The 11,280-nt window shown below is 35.7% G+C and overlaps 1 protein-coding gene across 4 annotated transcripts; it reads left to right on the top strand.

Moving 5' to 3' along the window:
* Positions 1-1,625: 1,625 nt before the first annotated feature.
* On the top strand, positions 1,626-10,965 carry mtf2 (metal response element binding transcription factor 2). Of its 4 annotated transcripts, none has more exons than XM_026206159.1 (16): positions 1,626-1,937; positions 2,455-2,656; positions 3,455-3,536; positions 3,880-3,954; positions 5,023-5,115; positions 5,215-5,315; positions 5,958-6,106; positions 6,272-6,367; positions 6,459-6,527; positions 7,083-7,206; positions 7,295-7,362; positions 7,456-7,626; positions 7,707-7,806; positions 7,917-7,975; positions 8,066-8,173; positions 8,652-8,730. In XM_026206159.1, exons 1-16 carry the CDS (start codon positions 1,933-1,935, stop codon positions 8,713-8,715), a joined length of 1,566 nt encoding a protein of 521 aa, XP_026061944.1. In that variant the 5' UTR covers positions 1,626-1,932; the 3' UTR covers positions 8,716-8,730. The 4 variants fall into 4 exon arrangements, with proteins under 4 accessions (XP_026061944.1, XP_026061940.1, XP_026061939.1 ...); XM_026206155.1 differs by lacking the exon at positions 8,652-8,730 and adding an exon at positions 9,061-10,965 and having other exon boundaries at positions 1,657-1,937; positions 3,880-3,915; XM_026206154.1 differs by lacking the exon at positions 8,652-8,730 and adding an exon at positions 9,061-10,965 and having other exon boundaries at positions 1,658-1,937.
* The last annotated feature ends 315 nt before the right edge of the window (positions 10,966-11,280 follow it).

Here is an 11,280-nt window from a genome sequence, read left to right as displayed (position 1 = left end):
GCATGCAGATTGCCTTCTCACAGACATTGTGTGCGTGCTCTTCACCCAAACAAATGAGGAAAAGATTGTGTGTATCATCGTATGTCAAATAATGTCAACACGGATGCACACACTGTCTAAACACTTGCTAGTAGACGCCATGATAGACAGAGAAAGATCACTCTTACCAGTTCTCTCAGATGCATGCTTCAAACGGAACAGTCAGTGAAGACGAAGAAGAGAATGACGTGTTCTCTTGGTGCCTATTTTCCATAGTCGCGCTGGTAGTGACATCGGGGGGCTGTCGCCGGCTAACTCATTGGTGTTTTTTTCAATGTATGCTTCAGAAATGGGTCACGACGAGGTGTTCCCCATAGCGACCCCTAAAATACGCAGTACGAAGTTCCCTTGAAAGGGAACTCCTTGTTCAAGCTCTTGCTCTTTCCAGGCTGGACTATTGGAATACTCTCTTGGCAGGTCTTCCAGACAGTTCTATAAAACATTTACAATTAATCCAGAACACAGCAGCAAGATTAATTTTTAATGAGCTAAAAAGAATGCCATCACACCTGTTTTTCAGTTTGCACTGGCTACCAATAGGTGCTGGTGTAAAATTCAAGGCATTGATGTTTGCCTAAAAAAACACCACTGGCTCTATACCCCTTTACCTAAATCCATTACTTCAGTCTTGTGTGCCCACTTGCGTCCTGCAAGTGAATGTAGCTTTATTTTGCCACCCAAAAGAAGCACAAATTCATTTTCACAGAATTTTAAATTAAATGTTCCCTCTTGGTGAAATGATGTGCTCAACTCAATCCGAGCAGCGTAGTCCTTAGCCATCTTTAAGAATCTGCTAAAAATACATCTCATCCATCTTTATTTGACCCTCTAACTCTAGAACTCTCTATTCTAATTCTATTCTTATAAAAAGAAACTTGCCCCTTTTAGACTTGCACTCTGTTAATTTACTAACTGCTGTTTTCATTAAAAAAAAATAAAACTAGCTTCTCTATTCTTTTTGTATTCTATTTATAATTGTCTTTTATTTATTATATAATTAACAAAAGCAAAAAAGGCCTCAAACGCTAGCTTGTGTACTACATTAAGGTAACTGAGACTTGTTATTGCACTTGCTACCAACATTACTCTTTTGTTGATTTTGTTTGCTTTCATTGATCATTTGTAAGTCACTTTGGATAAAAGCATCTGCTAAATGACTAAATGTAAATGTAGTGTAAACCATTAGAATTTTTTTTATATATAGTTAAATTTTTTTTTTTTTTGGCAGGAATTATAGCTGCAGGCTACATCTAAGATTTTTACATATCAGATCGTTTAATCATGAATCATTACTTTGTAAAATATATTTATGAAATATTTTAAGAATTTAGATTTACATGAATTTGATGTAATTTATTACAATAAAGCTTTTAATAAAGTTTTTTGACTGCATGAAAATAAAATAAATATAAATATCGCGTGTTTTAAACTATATTTTTAAAAGATGCCTTTTTTATAATATTATTATAAAACATACTTACATACGGACATACGTATTAGTCACTGACCAAAAATAAAACATTCTGATCACCTAAATGTCAACATAAAGTCAAAATAGTTACGCGGAAGTGTAATGGGACAACGAAGCGCAGAATTATGTGACGGTGTGAGTGAGGTAAACATCCTCCCACTAACGCTTTTTCAAATTTGTGAGGGAAAGTGAGTCCGTGCGGAGCGCGAGTGCGTCCCACAATGCACTCGCCACTCAGCGGGAAACCAAAATGGCGAGAGCGAGCGAGCCAAGCCAGCCGTTTACCATAGTGTAAAATACTTAATACGTTAGATTCATCTCTCAAAAGCAGCACCATCTCGATTTACAGCGGAGCGCCTGCTGACCGTTTATGGTGTAGTTCGTTGTGTTTGTGAGGCATTGTAACCCGGGAAAGTGGCCGAATGAGGTAAGACAGATCCAGATAGGATTCAGTCTGTTACAATAAAACAAGGGGGTGTGTGGGGGGCTTTCATCTCTCACTTAGCTGCAGGTAAAAAATTACTGGGTTCAGGCATACGTTTTCTGATTCCAATGAAACAAACTTTAAGCTTTTGCACGGTAGGCTTTTTTGTTTGTGTGTGTGTGTGTGTGTGTGTGTGTGAAGTCACATTGTTCTGAATGAGAAATCCTGTTAGCTCTCTCCAGCTATGCTGCTAACAAAAGAGGCTTTTTGCTTTCTCTGTCATTCTGCTTGGGCGCTTCACTGACCAGCACATACAAAGTGCACTCATTTCTATAAAAGCTCCTACTCCGCTCTTACACGTGAAATACCTCTAAAATCAGCCCCAGAGTAGTTTGAGACTACATTTTCAGCCTTTTTGTTTATTTGAGTGTGTCCAATGTGCTTTTTTTTTTTTTGCATTAGTGTAAACTAAAGTGTGGTTGAATAGTTTTTTTCATGAGGTGTTTTTCTCACTTGACAGAGACTCCGCAAGTTTAGATAACCTGGCCGCCCACCAAAAGTCAACTCCAAATCACCAACACAAGTCACCGGTGCCTTTGTCACAATTTCCCGTGAAAGATGGGCTGACCGACACAGCCAAACTCGCCAGCAAGTTTGAAGAAGGGCAGGATGTCCTGGCCCGATGGTCAGATGGCCTTTTTTACCTGGGAACTATCTCCAAGGTGTGTTTGAGATCTTGTCATTCAGACGATAAATATTTCAAAGTATAAAACAGAAATAAATGGAGATCATGTTTTGTTTTGTGTATTACATGAAAATAATTGGCTGCCTGTGGCAACAGTTAAGTGGCCATTACAGCGATCAGAATCATTTACTCTACTGTGTTAAGGAGTGCATTACATGGGTCCTAGAAGTACAAATCCAATTTAATGTCTACATAGGGAAATACATTTTAAACAATAATGTTAAACTGTTACCTACAGACTTACTGTGAGCTATGTAGTTGTAAGTCAATGGTCTATGCTTTTATTGAAGACCCCAGCTTGCTAATTTTTGAATAATTGTTTAACAGTTTAATTCCATGAGAAAACTACACTACCCATTATTCTACAAAATAACCCACCAATAAGAGTTTCACCAAACAATAAATTGCACTGAAAGCGCTCTATAGCAGCCACCCACTCCCATGAAGCGCTGTGAATGACTCAATCATCAATCACCCTGCACTTTTAAAGTAAATATTTGGACATATCCATATTTTGCTATAAACATAAAAAACATTGTTTTTACATATAGAATAACATCTTAAATTAATAGTCTTATATAGATTGTTTTTAGATTTGTCATTAGCAGTGCTTTTTGTCTGCTAATCAAATACTTTTTTGCAAATCAAGTTTTGTAAATGTTGTAATTTGCCTTGTAGTGGGCGGACATCAATACACTGTATATACATACTGTTACCAGAATGAATGAATCTATCTAGATTAATCTGAACCTCTTTTGATTTATGCTTTCCGCAGATAGATAAACATAAGCATCGCTGCTTTGTGATTTTTGAAGATCAGTCTAAATCCTGGGTTCTGTGGAAGGACATTCAGACAGGTAAATACAAAATGTATTTTCTGATAAAAAAAAAAAAAATGCAGATACCCTGTTACTAGTCTATTGTGTCTTGATGGCATCTCTGAGGTGGGTTTTGGAATGAGATCCTGACATAGATTTATGTGCACCATCCACTGGCTGATTGTAATACTAATTCTCTTTTGCTATAAAATAACACATTTCTTCTTCCCTTCTGGTCATTTTAATAGAAGATTGGTCAGTTCTTCTATTATGCTTCTAGTTTCATGCTGTCTGACTGTGGTTTTGCTTTTTGCCGCCTTTTGGTTTCTCTTCCCTATCTCCTTCATTCAGCCTGAGTTACCTCTTAATTTGTCCCTGACAGTTGACAGACCTCAGAGTCTCCAGGCTTACACAAACCGTAAGTCCCACATCGAGCCAGGAGACAAGAATAGGGAAGGTACCTATGACATCTGTCGGTGTATCTCTTGATAACAATTCAACAAAAGCGTTAATTCTTAGGCCTAAAATAAATTCTCTCATGGTTTTATCTTCAGTTATTATTTGTCTCAAGTGGCAGTTGCAGTGAAGTATTTCACAGTGGTGTTCATCATCAGTTTCGCCTGGCAACTATGGCACACCATTCCTTCTTTTGTAATCTTTTGTGTGGTTTGAACAGTTTCTTTTTATTAGTTATTCAGATATATTCTGAAAAAACAACCCCCTTTTAGTCACCTTTAGGCGCTGTCCACCTCTCATAAATGTAGTCCCTGGGTCTCATTCACTAAGTATACATGTGCAAAAGTTGCATATGAATGTTTTCAGAAACAAATGATGATTCACCTAAAACCTTTGTACAAAAAAATATTCTAAACCTATCTTTTTTTTTTTTAGGAAATAAAACCATGCGTGCAAAAAGCATGTATGCTGAATGTCATTATTATCATCATAAAATGTATATTTTGTCTGAACTTTTTTCATGAAAATGAAAGAATAAGAAAACCTTTGTAATAGCTCAACATCAAGGTTTTTCTAAATAATGAAGCATATATACATGTATGTACAGCTGCCTAATGGGAGATCTGTAATGTGAATGTGTATAAAAAGTTTGTGTTTGACGATGCTTTTTAGGAAAGCACACTTGCGATTGCTCAAGGATGTTGCTTCTTTAGAGGGTGCTAAAGTGATTAAAGGCTGTAAAAGAAAGGTTGCCTGTAAAGCCCTTATATGGAAATGGTTAGGGCACGTTTTATTCAAATGGCTAACCTCTGGCATGCTTATTAACCTCTGTTGCTTATTTGGAATGCTCCAAACTTCCGAAACATTAGAATGAGGTTCAGAACAAATTCATTTGCACATACTTGTCTTGTGAATAAGGTGGAATTTTTGTAATGAAAAGTTCTCCTGTGCGTACAAATATGCAATAATCTATGCAACTATTAGTGAATGAGACCCACTTTTCCCAGATGTAAAGGACATAACGGTCACATACATCTGCACACTTAATTTTCTTTGTTCCTTCTTTCAGGGGACAGTGGTGGGGAAATGCTCTGCTCTATATGCCAGAATGAAAGCTCCGAGCCCCCCAATGAAATAGTCATCTGTGACAAATGTGGGCAAGGTAGGGCTGTAACTATCCTACTTGTAAATCTGAGTCCCTTCACTCAACAATATAAGCGATTGAGTTCCCTGTTTCACCCTGACAATATCTCATCCATAGGATACCATCAGCTATGCCATGCTCCCATAATTGACTCCAGTGTCATTGCCTCTGATGACAAATGGCTGTGCAGACAGTGCGTGTTTGCTACAACAACAAAGGTTTGTTGATGATACGTTCACTGCTATTGAAGGAATATATCTAAAGGGAATAAAGCCAGAGGTGTCTCTTTTCATCATGTGAAGAGTAGAGATGCACCGATTGCAATTTACTTGGCCGATTCCGATTTCAAGTGTGACTTACCAATACCGATTACCAATCTTTAAAGTTTATTCAGAATAGGTTGCAACTGATGCGGACCAAAACACTTTGTAGTCTTCTGTATGAGGTGCAAAATTAACCTTTTGCTGGGTGAATAAAGAAAAAACAAATGGGGGAAAAACTTAATTCCCATGCAACACCAAGACTTTATTTTTTGGAATTAAAGTAAAAGTAATAAAATTGTGAAATATCATTACAATATTCAATATACAATTTATTCCTGTGATGGGAAAGCTGAATTTTTAGCACCCATTACTCCAGTCTTCAATGTCAAATGCATCTTCAGAAGTTTTGATGTTCAGGAAACATTTATTATTATTATTATCATTGTTGAAAACCATTTCATTCTGCATAATGTTTTAGTGGATACTTTTTTTTTTTTTTTTCAGATTTGACTCCACCTTAGAATTGAGTGATATATGTATACTATAGGCATGTTTATCTATCCTGAATTGTTGTGGTTGTATCTCTGAAATCATCAGAGAGGCGGTGCACTGAAGAAAGGGCCAAATGCCAAAGCCCTACAGGAAATGAAACAGTCTCTGCCATACGCCCTTGAAGATTTAGTGTGGGACCAGGGCCACAAGACCAACATCCAGCAATGCTACTGCTACTGTGGAGGGCCTGGCGAGTAAGTGCGTCATATAGACACTGTTGCAGAAAGCAGTGTTGGATAATATAGTTATTCTTCTTAGTATAAACCCCACTAAGATTAGGCATTGGATAATAAGTTGCAGATGATTGTAGGTACAAAATGGCCCCAGTGGAACTGTAATGACTCTCTTTCCTCCCACAGCTGGTATCTGAAGATGTTGCAGTGTAATAAGTGTAAACAGTGGTTTCATGAAGCCTGCATCCAGTGTTTTCAGAAGCCCATGCTCTTTGGAGACAGGTGAAGTACTGCTCTCCAATCATTTGATTAAAATGAAAGCCAGTATTTGAAGTTTTGTCAATTAATTAACATCTACCTTCTTTATTCTCAGGTTCTATCTATTTATTTGTTCAGTTTGTAATAGTGGACCAGAGTACCTCAAACGTTTGCCTCTGAGATGGTGAGTTTTCTATTTAGGATTAGCTTGTAATGCTAATGTAATCTAATGTTTAATTACAATTTATTTTAAAAACACCAATCACACTGTTAAATGTATTCTCAAAATGAATATACATTTTTTTTGCCTAGTATATTATGTTATTTTAGCTAAATAAAATTGTAGCATTTAAAATTATTTATTGGTCTTAAGTGCCTTATTTCTTATTTATAGAATTTAATAAATAGTATAGAATTTTAATAAGACATTATTTGTTATTTGGATTAATATTGGCCAAAACACAAAAATTACGAATATCCATTTCACTTACAGTACATTGTAATGTTGTGTTGTTCAAATGTACCTGTAGGATTAAAAATAATTAAGAATGTTTTAAAAAATGTACATAATTAACCAACTTTTATTTATTAAGACAATATAGTATTTAACATCTGCCACATATCAGTTACCCACCGTATCAGTAAAAAAATTGTCTTCTTACTGATATCTGCTTTTTTATTTAAATAGCTTCACAGAGGATTTTTTTTGTTCCATCACATATGTTGACTTCTTTAACAGGGAAGATGTTGCACACCTGAGCCTCTATAACCTGAGTGTAATTCATAAAAAGAAATACTTTGACTCAGAACTCGAGCTGATGACTTACATCAATGAAAACTGGGATAGGCTTCAACTTGGCGAGGTATTGGTCTGGCTAGTCATTGTAGTTGCATTAGTTGATCAGCTAGTGTTAATGTACCTTCATTTTATTTATGACTTTGTACCTCTAGCTTGCAGATACCCCGAGAGCAGAACGATATGAATGCATTCTGGAAGCACTTAACAGCAACCTCAACATGTGAGTTTATCTGTATGCCCATCATGGGCATTTTACCTTCACACAGTAAAGCTTGAATTAATTTATCTTCTTTTTTGCACTGGTGGGTTTCAGGTTCATGTCAGGGAAAGAGATAAAAAAGAAGAAACACCTGTTTGGATTACGAATTCGCTTCCCACCAGCCCCACAGAGTTCTGAGCTCCTGTCAGGTCGAGAACCGGAAAAAGCCTCCCATGAGATCAAAATCAAAGGCAGGAAGGCCACCAAACCCCCTCATTCATGCAGGTTAGTCATCGCTTATTTAGTTCTATTGGCTTCACTGTCATGAACGTATCTTATGCTGTAATCTTTTGTAATTGTTTTAGCACTGTCAATAATGGAGTGAAGAAAGGAAAGAGGAAGCATCACACGCACTCCTTAGAGACGTTGGCCAAACTGAGAAGATCAAGTGAACTTTTGGCACAGGTAAAGTAGTTAGATTCATTTTTACATTTATTTGCTGGTTTTGTTTATCTACAAACACTTTAATTAATGTGGACATTTAACATTTAGTTTGTCACTTTTTTTTATTGCAGAATGATGGGAAGATACCAACTCTAGACAACAACTCACTGGACTTGATGGCTTCAAAAAGGTGAGATAAGGATTAACAAAAAATTATATCTAGAAATTGTTGAATTACAAAAATCCCACCCTTTTCCCATTTATGTTTTCATTTTTTTAGTGCTAAAATTGAAAAATCTTTGCCTTCATCAAGTACCTCAGATGTTGAATCTGTTGGTGCCACCAGCAACAGTGAAACTACCTCAACCACCCTCTCAAGGCAGTCCAGGTGATTTATGTTTTAATGATGATAATTTTTCATCCTCAGTATGTGTTTATACCTTTTAGAAGTTTTAAAAAGGACAGAAGATGAAAATACTTTTATCCATCATGGACAAATTAAATTAATCAAAATTGAAAAGGCTTTCATAATGTTACAAATATTTCCATTTAAAATAAATGGTTTTCTTCTGAACTTTATATTCATCAAAGGAAAAAAAAACACAAAAAAATAATTTCAGAAATATTTCTTAAGCATGAAATCAGTGTATTATAATTTCTGAATGTTCATGTGAAAAGACAGGGATGTTACATTTTAAAATGTGTTCAGATAGGAAATGTATTGAAATAGAAAACTTAACATTTTAATACAATTAAGAATAATAACAATTAGTAAAGTAATAAAATGATTAATTTTTAATATTTAATTTACAATATTCCTGTTTTTACTTCTTTTTCTCCCCACCAAATGCATTCTTGGTGAACAGAAGAGACTTCTTTCAAAAACAAAATTTTACTGACCTCAAACTTTTAAATGGTAGTGTATATTAATTTATCAATTATTTGTTTAAATTCATAATTTTTTTTAATTCATAAATTTACAGACTTTATATAATTGATAAATGCTTGTTTAAACTTTTAGGCTTTATAACAGTAATTTTGTGAGTTTGGAATTCAAGATTTTCTTTTTTTTTTATATATATATTTCTTTCGAAGTTTTAATTTTAACTATTCTTTTTGGGCACAATAAAAGTCTGGTGTCTTACAGGTGAGGTTCAGATAAACTTAATATTTATGCTGACCTCTATCAGAGATACAGAACTTATACAGCTTAATTTTTCAAAAGCAGATTATAACTCTTATTCTGTATGATATGTGTACCCTGTTCATCTCTAGTTTGGGCAGTCCGAGCGGACCACGCACTGGATGCTTATGGCCCACCATCACACAGCCGCCGATTAAGAGACGCCGGGGGCGTCCACGGCGAGCACTGCAGCCCCCAAATCCAGAGATTCCTCCACCCTGCAACCCGGAGCTGCAACCCAGCAACAACGTTCCCGAGCCCAGCCCCCTCCCCTCCTGCCTCTACAGCGGCATGGACATCATGCAGGGCCTGGACCCCAGCACCCAGCTCAACCAGCTCAAGAGTTCCATCAGCACTTACTTCGGCGCTGCAGGACGCCTGGCCTGTGGGGAGAAGTACCGTGTGCTCGCTCGCCGTGTCACTAATGATGGCAAAGTCCAGTACTTGGTGGAATGGGAGGGTGTCACTGCCTCCTGAGCTTCATATCAGTCTAATGTATTTCATTTCTTGACAGTAAATGTGTAACCCATAATGAGAGAAGGGCAGTGATTGTGCCCAGATGTATGTGGTTGACTCAGGACTATAAGAAAGAGATGGGACTTTGTAAAGTTCTGTGTATGTGACCTGTCTCTGTGGAAATTGAAAAGGAATGCCTTCACATGGACTGGATTTACACATTGAAGGTGGCTGTAGTTTCAGGTTTAGGACATAATCAATTCACTACTTTGTGAAAATAACCCGTGTCCTTGCTTTTTTTTCTCTGATATGGAGGTGCCTTAAGGGGATGTGAAACGGATACTATATATGCTGCTGGAGACTGAGGATTTTTGTTTCTGCTTATTCATTTAAACATTTTCTTATAGCTCGAATTGCCAAGAGGAGAGAGCGCTATTGTCAATAGGGCACTTTTATTTACATTTCAACTGATTGCACATAAAGCTCTCATCCTGTACATCTAGTATTGTGTCATCTCACTTTAAACAGCCTAGCTTGTGAATTTGATTATAAAATGAAATTGATGTTAAAAAAAAAACAATGGGAAATGGTTCATTGTTCTCCTGCCGCAAAACAAAATTAAAATATGAGTAGCATTAATATTTACATAAAATCTTTGTGTTTGAGACATTCCACATTCCCAAGAAGGCTAATCGAAGGCTTTTTTTTTTTGTTTATAGTTGTCTCTTTTTTTATTATTATTATTTTTTTTATTATATATTATCTTAAAAACATATGACAGCGCTGTAGCGTTAGGAGGTCTTTTGTATATCCTCCCTTTAAAACAATTCAATATCTGCCCTGGTAATTTAAGTTATAAAGGTTTTTATTTTTAGTCTAAGCGCGTTTTATTTTTTAATTCTGAATCGGATGTCTAATTTGTCTAGTCTTATCTGTATACTTTGTTATACTATGCAACTAATTCAACAGACCTGTGTATATCGGTTTCTTTATTTTTATTTTTATTTTTTTTGCAGCATTAGCTTCACGTTACAATCAGAAAACAGCAGCAATATTTTTGTTATAATTGACTCAGGCTTTTGTGGTGCTATTTATTACTTCTTTTTTTTTTTACAGTGTACACTAACAAATTGTCAATTCACATGAGCACTCAGGTTAATTTACAACTTGTAGGACATCCAAATGAGATTTTCAGTTCTTAGCTTTGTATTTTCATACATTTCAAAAATTCTAAAGTTGTATGAATTTTTAGGTGGACATTTTTTTTTTTGACCTGAGAATGCCCTGTTCTCAATAATATTATCTAACCACTTGCAGAGGGTGGAAGTAGAATTGGTATCAGGCAAGTTTTGGACTTCAACATTAATACCTCCTGATTTTGATACAAAAAAAAAAAAAAAAAGATCTAAATATTAAACTCTTGTTATGTTATGTGTATGAAGCATTATTCAGTTGGTGTACCAGTGTTAGTAAAGCTTGCTTTGTATTTTCCTGGCTTTGAGCAGGCTCCTTTAGCCAAAGAATAAAGATCTGAAACCTTATCAGTGTAACTAGCCATTTTTGAATGCCTTTGAAAAGAAAAAAATACTATTTGGGTTAAAATTACAGAAATAATTGAAAAGGCGTCTGTCTATATGGCCCTGCTAGTGTGTTTTGCACATATATTTACTTGAATCCATTTTCAGTGCTGGGTAGGTTACTTTGTAAACGAAATAGGTTACAGATTACAAGTTGCTATATTTAAAATGTAATTAGTAATTAAATGCTACTATTACATTTGATTACTTATCTAATGAATGTTAAATTGTTAATCTTTTTCAACCATTTAAGCCAGGCAGGGTTGACCTTAATATTAT

This window comes from Carassius auratus, chromosome 27 (genome assembly GCF_003368295.1).
Source record: "Carassius auratus strain Wakin chromosome 27, ASM336829v1, whole genome shotgun sequence".
Lineage (NCBI taxonomy): Eukaryota > Metazoa > Chordata > Actinopteri > Cypriniformes > Cyprinidae > Carassius > Carassius auratus.
The sequence above is the reverse complement of the archived record's forward strand: the minus strand, read 5'-3'. Positions and strand labels throughout refer to the sequence as shown.